General features: G+C 40.3%; 1 protein-coding gene across 1 annotated transcript in view; it reads left to right on the top strand.

Annotated features, from left to right (window-relative positions):
• Window positions 1–20,357, top strand: part of CPM (carboxypeptidase M) — a 30,333-nt gene extending 9,976 nt beyond the window's left edge. Inside the window, exons 3-9 of the mRNA XM_020786058.3 lie at window positions 2,449–2,546; window positions 9,325–9,497; window positions 10,702–10,886; window positions 12,615–12,785; window positions 16,362–16,514; window positions 18,923–19,071; window positions 19,368–20,357. Of these exons, the coding sequence (XP_020641717.3) occupies window positions 2,449–2,546; window positions 9,325–9,497; window positions 10,702–10,886; window positions 12,615–12,785; window positions 16,362–16,514; window positions 18,923–19,071; window positions 19,368–19,610 (1,172 nt within the window). The 3' untranslated portion in view covers window positions 19,611–20,357. The remainder of the gene's footprint in view (window positions 1–2,448; window positions 2,547–9,324; window positions 9,498–10,701; window positions 10,887–12,614; window positions 12,786–16,361; window positions 16,515–18,922; window positions 19,072–19,367) is intronic.
• The last annotated feature ends 1,613 nt before the right edge of the window (window positions 20,358–21,970 follow it).

Here is a 21,970-nt window from a genome sequence, read left to right as displayed (position 1 = left end):
AGTGCATAGGAACCTGGAATATAAGATCTATGAACCTTGGTCAGCTGGATGTGGTCAAACAGGAGATGGCAAGAATCAACATTGACATCCTAAGTGTCAGTGAACTAAAATGGACGGAAATTGGCGAATTCAATTCAGACAATTAGCATATCTACTATTGTGGGCAAGAATCCCTTAGAAGAAATGGAGTAGCCCTCATAGTCAACAAAAGAGTGGGAAAAGCTGTACTGGGATACAATCTCAAAAATGATAGAATGATTTCAATACGAATCCAAGGCAGACCTTTCAACATCACAGTAATCCAGGTTTATGCACCAACCACCAATTCTGAAGAGGCTGAAATTGACCAATTCTGTGAAGACTTACAACACCTTCTAGAACTGACAAGAAAGAAAGATGTTCTTCTCATTCTAGGGGATTGGAATGCTAAAGTAGGGAGTCAAGAGATAAAAGGAACAACAGGTAAATAGCGGTCTTATTACTGCCTCCTTTAAGCAAGCAGGGATCCTACGCTGCTGCAAGGAGGCATTTACTGCTCCCTGTACCCAAATGGCCATTCCTCCTCTGGCTGCTTTTATGAGCCAGGATGGGCAAGGGTCCAGCACATATGTGATGGCATTCACCTCTCCAAGTATCCTGTCCACATCATCAGGCTGCACCAACTGAAAAGTAACCAGGCTGCACCAACTGAAAAGTAACAGGACAAGCCGGGGCCAAAGTTACATCCACTGGGTTTGTATCAATTAGAGCATCAAATAGTTTTGGGTCTCAAATAGTTTTGCCAGAGAAAATTGATATGGAGACATCTGAAGGTTAATGTTTGCAGTAAACAATATCTTCAAGAGTAAATAGCAATTAGGGGTCAGAAGCAAAGGTCTTCAACAGCAAACTTTAAGTTTTTCTAATCTATATATATATAATTGTTTTAAAAATATGATATTTACATAGTGTTTTTAAATCTGTTGTATCTGTTGTGAGTTGCCTTGTTTTTCCTCTATGGGGAGAAAGGTGGCAAGCAAGCAAGCAAACAAACAAATTCTAATTCATTTATGGAATTCACTGCCATAAGATGTGTTGAATGCCATTTAGGGATTTTGAGATAGAGAAATTATTACTTATTTGTGCCCCATTGTTAAATTAGTGGGCAGAATGCTACCAGGCACCAAAATGCTTTGAACCATTACTGAATTAAAGTAGACAAATCAAAGACAATTAAAAATATGTTTTGGCAGTCTTTTAGGTAAATTTAGTTTTGTGTTCTCCAGTTATCTGATTTGGAATTCATTCCATGTTTTGCTTGTTAAGAAGGCAGTTGTTTCTGCCATAATAATAATCATGTTCCATCAAGTCAGTTCTGACTTCTGGTGACCCTTTTCAGGGTTTTCAAGGTAGAAAATACTCAGAAGTAGTTTACCATTCTCTTCTTCTGGGGGCGCCCTGGGACTGTGCAGCTTGCCCATGGTGACACAGGCTGGTTCTACTCACAGAAGACATGGTGGCTCTGCAGCCAGATACCTAACTGGCTGAGCTGTATCTTACATGGTACTAATCTCCATTCCCCTTCAATGAACTCCTGTTCACTTTTCTGTGTGTTTTAATTTGTTTATTTTGCAGCACATTTCCTGTTTCTTTGTTTTTCATTCTTGTCAATAAAAGTCTTTAGCCAATAGACACAGATATATGTTTAAGGTTCGGTAAGCATTTCTATGCCCCCCCCATTGTTTAAATGTTATTTTTGTTGAGATTTAAAGAAGAACGTTTAGGCTATGGTCCTGTGCATAATTGTACAGGTTTATAACCCAGTAGTTTATCTGGGATGTCATGTGTGTATGTGTATGATAGATTGAGGCCCAGCTGCTTAACTATAAAGCAGGGTTTACCCTGCTGTTCTTACCCTGTTTCCCCGAAAATAAGACCTAACTTGAAAATATGCCCGAGTATGATTTTTCAGGATGTTCATAATATAAGCCCTATCCCAAAAATAGGTCCTAGTTAAGTGAAAGCCTGCCCTCCACCACTGTGCAGCAACCAGAAGATGACATGACTGTATTTGAATAAATGTAGATGGTTGTACATGAAAAAATAAAACACCCCCTGAAAATAACCCCTAATGCTTTTTTTTTTTGAGCAAAAATTAATATAAGACCCTGTCTTATTTTCGGGGAAACACGGTAACAACAGAGCTTGAAAACATCAGCTTTTTAAAAGCTGAACTTCTACAAGTCCCAAGATAGCAGGGTCAATAGAAATTCTGCTCGGGGCATTCTGGGAGATGTAGTCCAAAAAAAGGGGTAATGTTTCCAATGCTCTGTTCAAAAGGGGGGGGGGCAAAATGTTGTGGGGAATCAATTAAGCCACATAAGACATCAAGTTTATTCCAACCCTCCATTGTTTTATTTTGTATTATATCATCACTGTATACATAAAAAATTTCTTTTCCACTTAAAGGTAGAGACCTGTGGGTTCTTGCTCTGGGAAGGTTTCCAACCCAACATAAGATTGGCATACCAGAGTTCAAGTATGTTGCTAATATGCATGGGGATGAGGTACGTCTACAACTTCAATTGTTGCAGTTTTCCTTTACAATCTTATTTGCTGAGTGTCTTGGAAGTAGCCCTGGTCTTTCCCTCAGGGGTTCTTTTTTTAAAAAGAAAAAAGAAAGAAAAAAAGAAAAAGAGGGTTGGATGTGGAGATTATGATCTTACTTAAGTCCTGCCCAGTTCTTAGAAATTAATATGTCCTAAAGGTCGTTAGAGGGAAGTCATTAGATTTGTGCTAAATACACTGAAATTATGCTCAAAGTTATTTTTACCCATAAATGTTTAGAGCAGGTGTTTTCTAGTACCATTTTCCAGTACTGAATAGTAGATCTTTTCTGACCTTATTTCATTAATGACGTGCTACTTAACTGACAAAGAAATATGTACATAAACAATAATGGACAAAATAATACATACCCCTTCTTAGTGAATTAAATTCCCTAAGGTGTCTGTCTTTAAACAAACCACAGGAGATGGCTCATTCTGGCACACTTCTCTCCCTTTCCGGCAGCCAGAAATAGTTATTCCACAGGCATTTACTGACTTACTCCAAGACCCATTATTCTTGTGACCAAAAGTGGATGTCAGTCATAGCTATGGCTGAGATAGCATTCATACTTACTTTCATTTTACTTTAGTTTGAAACTTCCTTTAAATGGTTATATCTTATAAAAATAATTAGATTCTAATTGTATTTACACACACAGAGAAGTGATATAGACAGGTGTTCAGACTGGCTGACATTACCCAAAACAAAATGAAGTGAAGAGAAATCCTATGAGCTTTAGTCACACATTATGTGTCACTGTGCTCAATGCATCTTACTCCCTCGTAAGTATGTATACCCAATTACCTGGGAGTAAATTTAATTAAAATCTGTGGGACATTATCTGTGAGTAAACATGCATAGGGGCATGCTGTAAGTGTCTGGGGAAATACTTCATTCCATGTATTATAATGGGATCCCTTTCTGATGGAAATAAACACACACAAAAATTTGTGAGCAAAACATGTTCTTGGGCAAGTACATAAATCTTTGTAAAGTGTTTTGACCAGTACTTAGTCATACCAATAAGGGCACATGTTACAGCACATAGATATAAAGCAATTACAGCAAAATTCACACATTCCACTAAAATAGTTTCTAAATATGTATGTGTGACCGACAGCAATTCAGTTTTTAAATATATTTAAAATCAGATGCAAAGGGGCCAGGAAACTCTCTTGAGCAGGGTTTTTTGCACCATGCAGGGCTGCAGCAGAAAGGGGAGGTGAAAGAAGTCCTTATTCTGTTGCCATTGTATATATCAAAATACACTATTTGATCTTGGCCTTTTGTGTTTAACTGTTTCATTGAAATAAGTGCAATGGCACAGATTCCATGCTAGAGCCTTCTTTTACTTAGAAACAGAAGGAAAAGTTCGGTACATAATATGCTAATACTGTAATTAACTAGCAATACCCTGTGGCCAAGATGCATCTATATGTCTAATGTCCATTCAGTGTCACACATTCTTTACCCCTACAATGAATAAAGATATTGAAAGCATTTTGGAATACCAGCAATATCAGAAAACGAATGTCAGGTTTACAGACGTGTGGTAGATGAGAGCTGTTTGGCTGCAGCTTCAGGAGTATCCCATCTCCCTGTTTACTAGTGTGCATGATATAACTGACGCTTAGCTGCACAGAATCCTCCCATCACTATTCCTGGGTAAACCATCTTATTAAAGGGACAGCATACTGGTTTCAATCTGTGGACTCCCTTCTAACACTGGAATTCTATCTTTGTGCTGCTTGTTGTGCCTTGCAAGGGATAGAATGTCTTGCAGTCCATTCCTACATAAAGGGATACATAAAGGGATACATAAAGGGATACATAAAGGGAGACAAAGTGATTCTCTGATTTCTATTTCCACCTCACAGGGTAGCAGGGAGAGAGTTACTAGCAAAGGCATCTGAGATGGGTGTGAACTTGTTAAATAGTATATCGATTTCTCCTCACCTCACTTTGTTCCAGTCTTTCCTCAAAAGTATCCTTAAATGTGATTGTGAATTGTCTTGAGATTTTGAAGAGGCAACACTAATTGGCTCCATATTGCACATTGACTTTGGCAGCAACAATAATTGTACAGAAACATTTAGTTATTATTGTTATTAATTTTATTTATAGTTGGATGAATACTCTTTCTTTCTCTCTAAGCCGTGGATTTCTTTTGCATTGATTGGTTTGCATAATTTTGTTTACAATATAAATTTAATATGCAAATGAATGCTTGCTGATGAAACCTCCACTATTCTTCCAGTGGAAAGCCCTCACTAATAATTAAGAATATGAGTAAAACTTATCATTTAGGCATTTTTCACATACTTTGTCTGATCCTCTGGGCTTTTGTTACATACTTTGTCTGAACTGCAATGTGTATATTTGGCTGGAATATTGTATATGTTTGGAGAAGGGTAAATACCCAGAAAAAAAGATATAACTTCAAAGTTAAGCAGAGGCATGTCTGCCTCTGTTCTAGATTCACTCTCAAGTTTCAGCCTAAATTCAAATTACCTGGCTGAAGTGATGTTTGCCTTTTCTTAGGCAGAAAAAGCATAATGATCACTCAGAGGCAGTGCTGGGAAAGAAGTCACCATGTTCGACACGTGTATCCAATGGACAGAAGCATAGCACCTGGAGTGGGCTCTTCTAGTGTTGTCAGCGGGGAGCGTAGCTGAAAGGGGACCAGGGTGAAATGGCCATTGAGAACTAGCCACTAGTATAATAAGAACTGAGCAGGCACTAATGGAAGCATCCATACAATCCTATACCTGCCTGCTCAGAAGTACGACAAGTGATTTCAGTGGATCCTGTTCTCAGATAAGTGTAAGTAGAATTTTAGCCTCAAATGATTATCAGGAGCCCTTTGCACCATTGTGTCTATGATTCAGCAAATAATGACAATTAGTGTTTTTCAGTGCGTCCCTAATATCACATGGAACAACCTTGCAGTTATAGTTTGTTATAGGCAGTGGTTAGCTTGCCGTTCCAACAGGGGATAGCACCATCCCATAGCATTTCAGGGTGGAGTGCTGCACCTGTTCCAGTCTTAAGCTGCCTTTGATTATAAGGGTGTTTTCAGATGAGGCTTTTATTGTGCAATTGTGCTGGTATTTTGCAAGAGGCCCAGACTGTGTTGCCTTCCACTTGTATCTCTCCTGCATTTTCCTATTGCTCTTTGTCTTTTTTATTTCTTATTAGAAAAAAATTGAGAAGAAAGGTTGAAAAGCTGCAGCTCCTTTTGATTTTCAGGGCTGGAAGACGGGGAGGATTCAAGTGGGTTGTGAGCTGTACCCCTGCTTTTCTCCCAGGAAAACCCTGAAGAGCTTTTCTCTTTCATTCAGTCCTGAAAAAGGAAGACCCAATATGTAAATGTGGGTACTTGGTTGTATACTCCAACCAGCAAACTGTAATCTGATTAAAAATGTTCCTTTAGTGCTCTGTGTCTCTTTCTCTCTACACCAGCAAAGCAATAGCTTTGTGTCACTTTGTTGAAAGGGAGGCCCCTACTTTGCTGACAAAGAAGCATTCTTTACACATAGCTATAACTGATAGTGCCAATGGGAGCAAAGTTCTTTAAAACTATGCATGACCCTTTCCAGAAGAAAACAACAACAACAAACCAATTGGGAAGCATTCTGCTGCTTCCCAGTGAAACTGTAATGGTAGTAGTTGTTACTACTGCTGCTACTACGACGACTAATTGTAACTCATATTTCTTTTCTGAATCCCAATTTTATCCCTAGTGATTAGGGATTTAAAAAAGCATTTTGCTACCTGAAGCAAAGCAATGCATGATGCTTCTTTCCATTAGGGTGCATAGTACCCAAAGCCACAGAAACTTTTCCTCCTCTCCAGCAGTAAAAATACAATGATATAGATTTAAAATAATGAATAACTTGCTGCCTTTTCACTATATGCAGAATCTGCTGCTTTAGGAAACTGTCTTACTCTGCTTAATGGTAAGGATGGTCCTGCTTATGAAATATTTGCCTTTACTTCTACTTTGCTTGGTGTGGTATTGTTGAAAACTATAATTTATTTCTAACCGAACTGAATAACACCCATGAGATGAGTCAATGGCAAAGCAGGAATAAAATGCTGGGTATTCCTAGTTCACAAGCACAAGCTAGCCTTCTTTTTCTGCATATTTGAAGTATGGAAAATGAAGAGGAAGAGAGCCTTGAGCTTTAGATTCTCAACCAAGGAAAATTAAACAGGCCCCTTTCCAAACACAGTAGTTTAGAAAATTTGGATTTCCTTGCTTAGAAACAGAGTTTTGGAAAGTCCAGGCTCCCCCTCTCAAAAGAAACAGCACCCCACACGGGGTACCTTTCCCCAACTGAGTGCCAGATACAATTCATGCTTGTAATGCAGAGTTAATAACTTCAGGTGGCTAAACAGTCTTTTTCATCACTTCTGTCAGACGGCATGCTCTACCTCCTCTTCAGATGTCATGTGAAATGTTAACAGGGACAATACTGTCTTCTGTCTCCACCCTTTTCGTAATATTCCTTGCGTTTCTTTCTGCATCAGATCTTTATGTCAAGGGTTAAGAATCATTATGGCAGACGTGCTGAAGATAGAACACATTGCTGCTGCCACCCTGTTATGCCAAACATACACTTTCACATTCTTTTCCAGCTGATTATAGCATTAGATTTTTCAAATCCTGAGTTAACTTTGATCCACTTTCCTAATACTTTTTTCTTCCCTATATTCATGTTAATATAAAAGTTTGGTAGCTGCTCTTTCTATGTCTTGAACAATATTGGGTTGGATCAGAAATTTCCCTTTCTTTGATGGTAGAAGCTTCCTCCACCAGAAAAACTTCTTCTCCTTGGATCCCATTACCATGATTCACAACTTTTCTGCTCATTTTTCTTTATGTGGTACAGTGGGGTCTCGACTTAAGAACTTAATCCGTATTGGAAGGCAGTTCTCAGGTCGAAAAGTTCTTAAGTCGAATCTGCATTTCCCATAGGAATGCATTGAAAACCATTTAATCCGTATCTGCTCTTTTCGTCCATAGAAACTAATGGGAAGCTGCTATTCCGCCTTCTGCCACTAGAGGGGGATATTTTTCTTTTTTCCTTTTAACCTAAGATGATTTAGCTTTTTAAAAAAGGAAAAAAAAAGAGTTCGTAACTCGAATCTAAGTTCGTAAGTCGAGTCCATATATTCCTATGAGAGTGGTTCGTAAGTCGAAACGTTCGTATGTCAAGCCGTTCGTAAGTCGAGACCCCACTGTATGTGTTTCTCTTAATCTGCTATTTTCTTGATATTTTTGTTTTTTCCTCCATTCATGAAGCACTAGTCTTCTTAGTTAAACCTCCACTCTGTTCTGCAGTTCCTCATTTCTGTTTGTTTGTTTTACTTTTATGGCCTCTTGTGACAAATTAGATTTATCCCTTGGTGCCTGTGTAGGCATTTCAGCATGCTAAATAGTTATTCTAATTGCTGTTTAATATTACAGCCTGGCTTAATTCTTTGTGCCTGCTATTCCTGCTATAGGTTGCTTCTGCTATACAGTTTTACTCTTTCAACTGTATTGTGCTCTGGCAGCTGATGCTCAAGGATGACGATTTCTAAAGAAATAGAAGCACACACACACACACACGCACACACACACCTTCATTCTCTAGGGCAGGATTAAATTAGTTACAATTAGAGATGAGGGTATTTGTATTCCTATACTAATATGAATATCCCAGCGCAGCTGGAGTTAATGAGGGTCTGGCCCCTGGGGCCAAACTGTCCACTCACACACCTGCCACCACTGTTGGCCCCACTCATCCTTTCAGCTGCTCCTGAGCGCCGTTCTCTTCCTGGTCATCTAGCCACTCCTGGCAGAGGGAGGGAGGACGAGTCTCCCTGCAAGGCTGCCAAGTGGCTAGCCGAGCAGTGCTCCAGAGCAATTGGAAGGAAGACAGGGGCCGTCGCGACCGGACGTGTGAGTGGACGGTCCAGTCCCAGGGGCTGGCCCCTCATTAACTTCAGCTGTGCAGGGATATTTGTATTTGTATACCACCATCTCTAGTTACAATTATCTTGTCCCATAATTTTCAATGTGTCTACACTAAGTACAAATAAAGTTGGATTGAACACAGTTCCTGGAATCCTGTTGCTTAGCATAGCATAGCAAATCACAACCAGAATAGAGGGGTAGTTGTGAAGATTTTGTTAGTGACCTCCTCCATAAGTTCTATTGATTCAGTGGGCTTATTCTAGCTGCTGCTGTTGGGAGTGGTAGTCCAACAACATCTGGAGGGCCACAAATTGTATGTGTCCATGGTGGTGTAAAAAAATATATCATGTGTGTGAAATATCACTGCTGTGGTTCTGGCAATCAGTAGTGCTTTCCTCCTGGTCCCTGCCAAAAAGATGTGCCTGTAAAATGGTTTACTTCCACATGAATGGAATTACTGGGAAAGTGGACCTCATGGGTGGACTCGTGTTTCAGTGTGAACAAGTTCCAGCAATGCTCATAAACAATGAATGGTATAGCTGTGTTGAAACTGGCAGAAACGTGCGCTCATCTTTCAGGACTGTTTGGATTGGGGTGAGGGGGAGATTATAAAACAAGCAATGTTGACTACCATATTTTGTTCACATGTTTTAGGTGCTTTGTCTTACATCTGTATCATGCATTACCTTTCCATCTGATGCCAGCTAATATCTGTGTTTCTGCTTATTGGCAGTTGCCTTTAAAAACAACCACTCTGCTTTTTAACACAGTCAGTTGGGCGAGAGTTGATGCTCCATTTGATAGAATTTTTGGTGACCAACGATCAACACGATCCAGTGATTACCAGGCTTATCGACAACACCCGAATACACATTCTGCCCTCCATGAACCCTGATGGATTCGAAGCAACCACACAGTTTGATTGTTTCCCACCATATGGCAGGTAAAAAAAAAAGATATAGCTGAGGATGGACTGGAACATTTGTGGGATGAAAAATCTTAGGATAAGTTTGCAGTGTGGTCCTGAAGCTCACATTTCACTTATCCTAATAAATTTTGTTAAGCATTTGTTTCTGCCTACTATGAATTTAAAACATAGCCTGCCTTGAATTAGGATCCCTTCAGATCCTAATCTGTAAGAGGCTTCTCCTTGGCAATTTGTGTTTTCTTTGCTCCAGTCAGTCTCATGTACCCTTGTCTTATCTCATCACCACCTTTCCATGGTTAGTCATGTCCCACCTTCTGTAACCATTCCCAAGGCACCAAAAATTCTTTCTAGGTGTTCTTCTGGCATTGCAGTTATCTCTTACCCCTTGAGCTTATGCTGATTGTTGCTTACTAGATTTCCTGGCCTGACACAGCCTTGCCACGTATGCAGCACCTACCTACCTATCTGTATGAATTTGCTTGGAACTTACGTCTGGTCATCTTCTTGACCACAAAGTATCTTAGTTGTTTATTGATCATGTTGTCTGGTGAAATCTATGCTTTTGTTGGCTTTCTGCTATCAATACTCCTCCAAGGAGCTGGACTACAAGGGCATTTACTGTAAGTTGGCACTAGATCATCAAAATACATTACCTTGTCAACCAAGAACCACCAAGAACTGTGCTGCTTGCATGATAAACCCAGAATTTTGTACAAGTTTTCTCAGTTCTTACTTTGCACTTTCTCCACTTTGCAATACTGTTTTAAAGCAGTATCATGGAAAATCACTTATGGACTTGCGACACATTAAATTCATTTTAGGGGAGGCTATAGTCGGTGGACAAGAACATGCGTCACAGGATAGAGATCCCAGATTCAATTCTACAGTCTGCAGATAGGGCTGGGAAAGTCCACATCATAAATCTTGGATAGCAGCCAGCAGTCCTTGTACACAATACTGAATAAGGTGGACCAACGGGCAGACCTGTTGTAACAAAGCTTCCTATGTTCTTTCTAGAACTCCAAGCATAGAACTATTTGTGCTGGATGGCTGAATTCTTTTAAGCTTCAGGGCAATTTTTGAACTGAAATAAATATGATAAAGAAGATACTTCTTCCTGAACAGTTAGGTTGCAGTCCAAAATTTCCATCCTAAACCTGTTTGCTTGAAAGTATGTTTCAGACTAAAGACTAAATAATATTAATTTTATCCTGCTAAGGTACAATGCGAATATGCAAGATCTGAACAGGAACTTCCCTGATGTCTTCGACAGTAATAATGCCACAGTTCAGCCAGAGACTCAAGCAGTGATGGACTGGATAAAAAATGAAATGTTTGTCCTTTCTGCCAATCTACATGGAGGATCACTGGTTGCAAGCTACCCTTTTGATAATGGCAATTCAGGTAAACTAAAGCTTATGTTTTTTATTAGGAATAGAGATGGGCATCAACCACCTATTTGCCTGTTCGTGCCTGTTTGTTTTCTATCTGAACAGGTGTTCGATGTTTGCCAGCCCCGCCTCCTCCAGCAGGCGCCCACTCAGAGGCAGCTCCCTGGCTTCCCTACCCTGCCTCCTCTGGTCTCTGCCTCTGATTTGGCGCCTACCAGAGGATGTGGGGTTGGGAAGCACTGCACACCTGTCCGGCTGCTAAACGAACTGGCATGATCCACTGTGCCCATCTCTAGTTGGGCACTAAATATACTATTAGACCATAGGTGATGTTGCATGAAATATGGTACAAAATAGTTCCTATACAGTACGTGATATAAAACAGCTATCCCCAACTTGGTGTCTTCCAGTTGTGTTGAACTGCAATACACATCACTCCCAGTTGCCATGTCCAATAAAAGTGTTAAGGAAGGTTGTTGTCCATACCAACTGGAATGCCCTTAGCAAAGGTGGATATGAAGAACTGAAAGACTTGAGTTTCATTACACAGGCACACTAATCCATGTACCCCTGTCTATCAACTTATCCACATACTTAGACTTCTGCTAATTCATTGTATCACTTATCTCAGAAGTATAAAATCAAAGAGGTGCTTCTGCATTCAGTAGAAAATTGGATGTTATGCAAACATATACATACATAAAGACATTGTTCTGAATATTAAAGAAATGTGGAAATGGGACATTCTGTGAGTCATCTAAAATTCACAACTTGATATCTAGCTTATGATAGCAGCCAACACTGCTGTGGACAACAAACCAAGCTATATGTCCAACATTTTAAAAAAATGATTTGAAATATTTTTACCCTGCCTTTCCCATAAAAAAGGACCCAACGTGGCTTACATTGTTAAAAAAAGCTAAAAATAGTCAATTATTAAAGAAGAATTAATAACATTATATTAAAAATGTTACATTTAGAATTCTAGTACTTTCCCTCTTATACTGTATGTCTCAACACTGTATATCCCAAAGTGGACCAGTAGATTAGTTCTAAGGAAAGCCTGGGGAAAAAATCAGGCTATCCATGAAGTTTTAATAGTCGATGTGGCTTGTGGAGAGATCTGAAGGCAGAGGAACCATGTTATTTAAAGCCATCCCCTTAGACATGTGTCAGCAGGGATGAAATGACAGTGTCTTCCATTCTGTGTACTGTCCCCCTGCCTTCCAATTCACAGGTCTTCCTCTCATTGATTACAATGGGTGCAAAAAGAACTGTGTCACGGTTGGCATCCAACTTTCCCATTCTTTGGGCATGTTGAGGGCATGGAAGGGATTGAGTTCCTCCAAACCCACAGTTTTTCGTGATACAGTTAAGGAATATTCTCAGAACATCTGCTTTTTATGCTTTTTTCAGAAGAACACTGGCTGTGGATCTTCTAGCAGCTTCCGTAGAGATAAATGTGTAATGTTTTATCTCCCACTGTAAGGCTGGATCTGTTTCTCTGCTTTTGTAGTGGAAGATCCTAAAAGCTTCTATGGTCTGCCCTTCCTGGGTTGTCTTCACAGGGACCATAGGACTGCAGCATTAAGAAGTCTTTCTAGTGGTATCTACAATCATCCCCAATAGTTGTATGGGCAAAAGTACTGGCATTAGATGCAATACTACATACACATTTGCACACAAATATATCCCTAAACATTGATCAATTTAGGATTGGGACTATCAATTTTTCTTATAGTTACCATTACTTCAGATGATATTAGCAGAACTCTGGATAACGACATCTTCATGCATCTTGCAAGGACGTACGCTAGCAATCATGCCATCATGTATGAAGGAACTCCGTGTCACAATGGAGATGACTTTCCAGAGGGCATCACAAATGGGTATGCTTGGTACAGGCTGAAAGGTAAGAATTTCGTGTCTATTTGTCTGCAGTGCCTATTTTTTCTGCTTACTTTGTATATTCTGAGGCCGAAGTTCCCACACTTGGATTCCTAAGTGTTTTTGGACTACAATGTCTAGAAGCCTAGACCATTTGCTTCATTGGCCTTTTAGTTGGCTAGAGTTGTAGGACAGCAATATTTAGGGAATGATTTTTTGTGTGAGGAAGGACTGTGGGCAGAACTCTGTTCTCATATTGGAAATAAGCCCCTGTGCTCAGGGAGTAGCTGCTCAGAGGCTCAATTCTATGTTTATTGGGTTTTTTGCTTTTGTTTTTGCACATGGCTCCAACTGATTAATGTCAGGGGTCTAGTAGAAGGCAAAATAGATCCTGCAAACAACAAGGTTGCATCCAGATGGATGTAGCTGACACTACTGTTCAAAAGTCAAATTATTCTGACTCTCATCACCCAGGGCCTTACCATTAGCCACACTGAGGCCAATGCCCCAGTTGCTATGCTGCTGTGGATATCAGATGTGCGCCTTTCTGTCACCACCATTGCCTGTACCTCAAGGATACACTGTTTGTAAAAGCTGCCCCATTGCATTATCCAAGTCTGGAGAGGGAGGCATCCAACCGCCCTCCATTGCAGGTGATAGCAACTTTATATATTTGCCTGCACACATGGAAGTGTTGCCACCTGTAGCAGGTGACGGCCCTTTCCTCTCCAGGGCCACGCAGGGTGATGGTGATGGAAGGCAGCATTTTCCTTCCATCCTAAAGCAATGAGAGAGGGAAGGCTGCCCCAGATAATTGCCCTAAGAAAAAGAAAACAGTAAGACATAGTGGGAAATCATCGTTACAACCGACAGATGAGGATGTATGGAGCCCTCCCATCCTCCCAGTTTGTATGATCAAGAAAGGGCAGTTGCATGATAAGAACCTTATTTAGAGGGCATCTCAGAATCTATTTGTCATTTTTCAAAGGATTTTTTAAAACAGATTTTTGTACTTTGAAGACCTTCTGGATTACAACTGTGTTTTGACTCCTCATAACTGTGGGCATAGGGGCCAATAGGGGATCCTTTTCTGGATCATATCCCAGTAAAAATGCGGAAATCAATGAACAAGGTTTTGATTGTGTCTGAGTTTAGCCTAAGAGAGATTGTGCAGGTGTAGTTACGAGGAAGTGAGATATGCAGTGATGCGTGACAAATTAATTTGCTTTCCAAAGCTTCAGTGAGCACATTACCACTGAACAAAAAGGTCTGTGACTTTGAAAAGATGATGTGTACAGCCTTTGAAATTTGGCAGACCACCGGTATTACTGACGTGCAGAGAGATAAAATAGAGCGCTTCATGGAATTTGATTATGGGTGTTTTCAAACATTGGCATTAATCAGCTTCTCTTGTTTCGGCCGGTCATAAGTCAGGAAAATAAGACTTGCATTGGGTAGAATGCACTTTCAATTTCTGCACTGTGTCCAACATGAACATTTTGTGCTTTTCATTATCACGTGAGGAGGCTGAAGTGTGCTTATTTTAGCATTGGTTATAAAAGAATAGAGAGAAGCAGTAGTTTTTTATATGCATAGTCTGCTATGATGGATGCTGGACAAGAAAAAGAATTGTACAGTATGGATGGAGGAGAAAAGTCAGCTTCTGTGGGTGCAGCCTGTCCTAGATAGCCTTGTTGTGCAGTAACAAATAGCGCAGATGTTGGCATCATTGATGTCATGGCCACTCATGAAGACAATACTTTGTAATGAGGGCGAGGCCATCATTCTTTTAAATAGTTAGTCCTAGTTTTAGCATGTTTAATAAAAATAATAAAAAAGAAGGCTTGTGGCAACTTAAATGCAAATGTGTGACCTTTCATGGATTGCAGTCCACTTCATCAGATGCATGAAGTACAAAGACTGTTTGTTTTTAAATGCACAGCTAGAATTCTCTCTTTTTGTTATTATTATTTATATATGCTGAAACATGCTAGAACCGCTCTCTGTATTATGTGCTCTAATTTACAATGTACAACAATTAATTTACAATAATCCTGGTAGAACTTTCAAGATAAATGAGATATTTAAGGAAATGTTTTAGCAATTCCACGTATCCCCATGAGTTTCTATGGTCAAGCAGGGAAATGAACTCAGGTGTCCTGAGTCATAGCTTATCATTCTGTCCACAACACCACACTAAAGCAAAAAGCAAAGCGTGCTGCTTATATACCGCCCCATAGTGCTTCAAGCACTCTCTGGGCGGTTTACAAGTTAATTATGCAGGCTACATACTGCCCCCCCAGCAAGCTGGGTACTCATTTTACCGACTTCAGAAGGATAGAAGGCTGGGTCAACCTTGAGTCGGCCCCCTGGGATTGAACCCCAGGTCGTGAGCACAGTTTTGGCTGCAGTACAGCGGTTTAACCACTGCGTCACAAGGCTCTAGATACCCACAACTACTTCTTGTGAAAATGCTTAGTGTGGTAGGTGACTTCACCTGTCTTATGAAGTGTGCATTAGTACACATTTCAACACCTTGTTTACATGTCTAAAAAGGAACAGGTTTGTGTCACCAATAAAATGGCAAATGTGGTGGTGAGGGCCTTGGCAGAAGCACCAAGAATAGCCAGCTGATAATTATTTCAATAGTGATACAGTATAAGTAGGTGATTTGGTGTCAGAATTGTTGCTCGGTAATGTGGTGCTGAATGAACAGCTGATCATAGGATCTAGCCATGATCTCCATTTGTGTGACCAAATTTTAAAAAGATGCTCCTCAAAGTGAATCTATTTAACACAATTTATCATTGTGTTTGGTACAGCCCCTCTATAAAGCCTCATCATGTGCACTTGAAAAGTTCCTGTTTATAATGATGGGAGATGGAGAGTGGGCAGTATTAATTATTTGCTGATTATATGTATTCAGGTCACTGTGGAAAATAATAATTAACTGTAGTCTGAAATGAGTCACTAAAAAGGTGAGGTGAAAAGCATCCCCTGCCTCATCCATGTATATGTGACTCTTCAGTGTTTAAAAAATGCAGTCTGAGTAATTTATGTTTAGGACTGCAAGTAGTTTCTGTGAGCCACATTTGTAATCAGATTGTGGCTCTCTCCCCCAAACTAACTCCAAGGCACAGCTTGGAAAAGTTATCTTTTTGTGCTATAACTACCAAAATCTAGGAACTGTAGTTCAAAAAGTAGCTTTTCTAAGCTCAAAAAACATGTGTGTATATCCACTGAAAAGTGGGATCAGTGTAGTAATAACACTGCCTTTATTTTAATTTATGCAACAGTGGAATATAGTGGAGAGCACATCCAGGGAGTAATGGCAAAACATGGTGATGCCAGCTGCAGATCTGGTCCAGTGATGACTTTTCAGCTGGTAGGCTGCTCGGGCATTATTTTTTTGTAACAGAAGTACAGTTTCTCCTTAGAGGCAGCCTAGGACAGAGAGGGACCTGGGGGCAAACGACTAAGGATGCTGGAGATGGAGTTCTGGAGAGCCCTTGATCCAGTCTCCCTCCCTCTCTCTTTCCCTCCACACCTACTCTTTTCTTAGTGGCATTACAGTAACATGTTTATACATTTACTTTTTAAGGTGGCATGCAGGATTATAACTACATCTGGGGACAGTGCTTTGAAATTACACTAGAACTATCATGTTGTCAATATCCACCAAAAGAAGAGCTTCCATCCTTCTGGAATGACAATAAAATTGCTCTGATCGAATACATTAAACAAGTTCATCTTGGTAAGTTGTACTGGCTGAATGCAATGTATCACACATCATACTCTGTCATAAATCTTGTAGAATATGACAATAGCAATAGGACTGAAAAACCAGTCCGGTGAGCAGCTAGAAGCAGCAGCAACTGCTACTATAGTCTTGCCATAGGCAGCTTGCCCATACAATGTGAAAAAACAATTAAATCATCTTTACTGTAGTGAACCGAAGCTTCTAGGAGCTCCTTGGAGATGTGGTGATTAATTAAAAAGGTTTGAAATGCAATAAGGTGAAAATAAGTATGTGAAAAATGGTACATCTCTGTTATACCTAACATCCACATTCAGTTTTGGTTGCAAGACATACGGGTGTTGTGGCAGGATAGCGCTTGCCCTGTTCTCTCTGTGAAATTGCTGTTGATGGCTAGTGATGAGAGAGGGCACTTTGCCAGAGCACGAGGCATGCATTATGGTTCATTTCCAGGACAGCAGAGGTCTTGGAGGCCACGATTATCATTGTTCAGATTGCAAGCGCAATGGACAATAGCGTGAGTGATCTGATGTTTCTGCCCTTCTTGCAAAAGGGCAAAAATAGCTAGTATCGCCATAGCAGAAATCCCGTATGCTCAGATAGTGATCCTGATACGTGCAGCAGGAAGCAGGAAGATGCTGTGGCTTAACCCAGACAGAGCATCCCAGGCAGTTTGATTCTTCTGGAAGGCGACATGTGTTTCTCCATTGTTGTGTTACATATATTTGCATGAGTTAGGTGTCAGCTAGAAAAGGTCTAGTATCCAGTCCTGAAAAACGATGGCTTCTCTAAATATTATGTGTGAAAAATCCTTCAAGCACAATGCATTTTACATACCTTTCTCTCTCTTTCATTGTTCCATATTTAGGGCTTAGATGTTGTGTTTGTTTGTAAATAAAAATCCCCAAATCTTCCAATTGGCATGGAATTTGACTACAGTTGCAGTTTAAGTGCCAGCATTGGAAGGTTTATATGGTTGTAACTATGTAACTATTACTTTAGTTTTTAAACTAGTTGAGCTCCTTTTACCAATAATGCACAAATGCAGAACTAAATGACATGTTAAGAACTTTATTGCAACTTTTCCTTGAATTAAAAAAAATTCATTAAAAAATCAAACATTTTAATAATTTTTTCAAAATTTTAATCAGTAAAAAAGGTGCAGTCCAGAGTAGAAGGCGGCACCGGGAAGTGGGATACATAGTATTTTATACTGGTTTTCATCTCTTAAAAAAAAAACACTATCCCTCACCCTCAATTTTTGAAATTTTGCTCTTGATTGGGTTCTCTAAACATTATATGTGAAAAATCCTTGAGATATTTTTATTTTATGAAATCAACAGCCCTCCAAGTCTACTGTTGTTCTGTGATGCTCAGTGTTACATACAGCACTGATGTTACCTGTCTGTCATGGGTTGGAGGGAAAGTTCCATCCTATGGGGAGTGGAAGGCGGGACATCAGGAGGAGGGGCTGTACTGTATATATATGTGGAGCTTGAGTGGAGAAGTTTAGAAGAAGCTGGGAGGAGAAGCTGGGAAGAAGAAGCTGGTGTGGGAGTCTGTGTGTCAGACAGGGTACTACTGTGTGTCAGTCAGTACCAACCTGATAGGTTCAGGTGTCGGTATGGGAAGCCAGAACTGATAGGTTCAGGGTCTGTGCTTTATTTAAAGGTGTTCTGTGTGAACCAAACTGGTGTATGTAGGATTGAGACTAAGCCACGTTACTGTATCTTATTCACTTGATCATTTTATTTTCCCTGTGTGTTATTTAAATAAACCTTATTCCTTTATTTGTTAAAAATCCATCCCTGGTCTGTGTGACTTCTTACAGGGAATGGTTGGTGGCAGCTTAGTGAAAGTGTGGCATCCTCCAGTAGGTCTGGGTTTGTCACACTCAGTTCCTATCAGAATAGCCCCATTTCCTTAGTGTAAGGTTACTGCAACTTATGCTGTGTATTGTCTGCTGAGAACAGTTTCCCTAAAGATCCCCCTACAGTGAGCAAAACTGGCCAAAGTTCCTGTGGCATGAAGCAGCACTGCCCTCCTGTGGTTTGCAAGGGGCAGGACTTTAAACCCAGGGACACGCTGATTTCACGAGCTAGCATAAACACTGGTAGACCAGTTATTCAGAATAAGTCTCCTTTCTGCCAGAAGAAAAACAAGGTTCCTCATTTAATTTAAAACTAGGCACTGTTTTATGGGATGGTTTTTTTGGCTCTACATATTTCCTGTTCCAGGTTCTTCTCAGATTACAAAGCAAACAGTCATTAATAAATTGTGATTTTTGAGAAGAGGTAGCCATGGAAGAAAGCAGCTGCATTCTAGTCATGAGCAAGCACTGAGAGCCACACAAAATATCCCTGCTTATCCTCCCTCACACACTTTTTTTTCCTTTTGCCTCATAGGTGTGAAAGGTCGTGTTTTGGATGCACATGGAAAACCTATTCCAGATGTGATTGTGGAAGCTACAGGAAGGCGGCACGTATGTCCTTATAAAACCCACAGAAATGGAGAATATTATCTTCTGCTGCTGCCTGGCTCCTATACACTTAATGTACGTTTTCTCGCCCAGCACGGTGAATGGTAGTGAGGGCCAAAATTGCTCATGTTTACAAAATACTTCTACACATAGACAGGGCTGGCCAGTTTTTCCTTCTTGTTCCAGACCATCAAGGTCCAGGGAGCTAGGGTGGAGGAGGAACTCTGTGGATATTATGGGGTTTGGTAGATGTTGTGATATAAAACTGGTGGAAGTCAGTATCAGGTAGCTTCTTAATTTCCACTGTGAAACTAAAAGGATTGTATCAGTATACTGACAAACTTTATGTTCCCCACTCTGTTTGTTTCTAGGCAACAATACCTGGATTTTTGTCACTGCTACATGATGTGTATATACCTAATGGGACAGCAAACTTCAGTGCCCTGCAGCATGACTTCATTTTTCCCAGTAAAAAACCTGCCAGAATAGAGCCTGCTTCATGTCCTACGAAGCCACTTTATTCTATGGCTTACCATAAAAGCACATCAGCCACACTGAAACCTCCAGTAAACACCTTGATTTTCATCTACATTTTATATGAAGTTTTCAGTTAAATTTTTTGTGTATATTTTTTGAAAGTAATTGAAAAACTGTTTCTGAACATGTAAGACTTAAAATTGGGCTACACAATCTGACAATAAATAGTGGACATTTCAATATAATATTACATACTCTAGGGGGATGTGAGTGCATTGTAGTTGTAGACTTCTAATTTTTTCCTAATTATGTTTATTTCTGAGGTTTTTCACTATGAACTAGGTGGCCTTCATATAAATCTTTCAAAATAAGATTACAGCTACCAGTAGAACCTGGACTAAGCAACACTTAGTTGTTTCTCCATCCATTATAGCATTCTAGCCTAGATTACAATAACAATAAGACTAACACTAGTTTTTACTGGTCAAAGTGAAACAACAGGACAGGTTAATGGAAACTATTTCAAAATACCCGTTTCATATTGTGTCTAAGTCATTTGTCACTGGTGAAAATTAAATACAGTACAAATAATCTTACAGGCTGTACCCAGGTTCAAAGCAATTGGACAGTTTCTGTTCACACTAGTTGTTTCAGCTTTCCATATTGCTTTCCATATTGATTTACATTTTGAAACACCTTTGCTATTTACCTTTGACAGCAAACTGAACGGAAGACACCACTTGCTCCTGTTAAAGTTACTAGCATTGCAAGAAACTAGTCTAGGGCAGTAATGGCAAACCTATGGCACGCGTGCCACAGCTGGCACACAGAGCCCTCTCTGCGAGCACATGAGCCATAAGTTGCCGGATCGCTACTCCCCCCCCCAAACCTGAGGAGGCAGCTGCAGCTGTGGCATTGGTGCTTCGACAGGTGGCGGGCCAGGATCCAAAGCAGCTGGTGACAGATCCGGAGTGGGGTCTTGGGTCACTTCCGTGGCCAGGATTTCCACTTCCGCCACCACTTCCAGTTCCGCCACCGCCGCAGCCCACTACCTGCTGGGTTTATATATATATATATATATATTCAGTTTGGGCACTTGGGTCCAAAGAGGTTTGCTGCCACTGGTCTAGGGTGACAAATTGTGACCCTCCAAATTCTGTTGGAGTAAAACTACCATTAGCCCTAGATTGCACAGCCACTGGTGAGGGAGGACGAAGGTTGCAGACACAAAAAAAGAGATAAAAAGCATGTTCCCTTTAAACCTAACGTAGTTAATACAAATGAGCACACATCAGGAAAGAACATTAAATACTCCTGACTACAGATAGATGGACCCACAGACTCTTTTTTTAAGTGATTCCCCATCTGCTCTACATTGTTATGCATTTTAACCTGGAATCTCTGTCTACATATGAAGATCATTACTTTTTAACTCTATAAATGGGTACCACTAAATCAGGGGAGGAAAGATTGTTGTTTCATTCCTGTCTGTATGGGAGAAAAGCCAATCCATGAAAATTGTAGCACTAAATCCAATTAAGTTCCAAAAAAATTTAAACCCACATAATCAATGACACTTAGTGTGTCCCATTCATATAATGTGTCTCCTCTAGTTAGGAGTACCACTTGGAATTGGCCCAGAGTTAGAGTATTGACTCATCAATAGATGACAAAGATGTTATCAGACAAATGACACTGATTTTTCACTTGGCATAAAGTATTAAATCTTGAGACATAGTAGTAGGCATTCTTCAGTCTCGAGAGACTATGGTAACGTGCTCTGTATGGAGGTCTTGGAACAGCGTCTAGTGTGGCTGAGAAGGCCAATTTGAGAGTGACAATCCCTTCCACACTGAAGACAAATACAATCTGTCCCCTGTCCAGCTCCTGATTTTGCTGGTTTCGGGACTGCCTCTTTGCCTCGGCCTGCTGTACAAGTGTCTCTTCAAATTGGGAGAGGCCATGATGCAACACCTGCCTCCAAGCTGAATGGTCAGACGTCAAGGTTTCCCATCTGTTGAGGTCCATTCCTAAGGCCTTCAGACCCCCTTGCAGATATCCTTGTATCACAGCTGTGGTCTCCCTCTGGGGGGATTTCCCTGCACTAATTCTGCATACAGGAGATCTTTTGGAATCCGACCATCAGCCATTCTCACGACATGCCCAAGCCAACGTAGACATCGCTGTTTCAGTAATGTATACATGCTATAACTTCCAGCTTGTTCTAGGACTACTGACAGAGGTGCTGCGTTACCAGACTACGCCAGGGGCGTAATGGTGAAGTGAACTGCCCAGAGATTAAACCAAACAGACACTGTTGTGGTGTTGAAAATATTATTTACATTAAAGTCCATATATACAGGGGTAAATACAGCTTCTCTTGGTCTTTATACAGTCCTGGTCATTCACAGTAGTTCTTCAGTTAGCAATGGTAAATTACAGTTTTCAGTAACCAAAGATTGTTACCAATGTAAATAGTCCAGCATCCACGAAGTCT

Source organism: Pogona vitticeps, chromosome 5 (assembly GCF_051106095.1).
Source record: "Pogona vitticeps strain Pit_001003342236 chromosome 5, PviZW2.1, whole genome shotgun sequence".
Classification (NCBI taxonomy): domain Eukaryota; kingdom Metazoa; phylum Chordata; class Lepidosauria; order Squamata; family Agamidae; genus Pogona; species Pogona vitticeps.
This window is presented reverse-complemented; position numbering and strand designations above follow the sequence as displayed.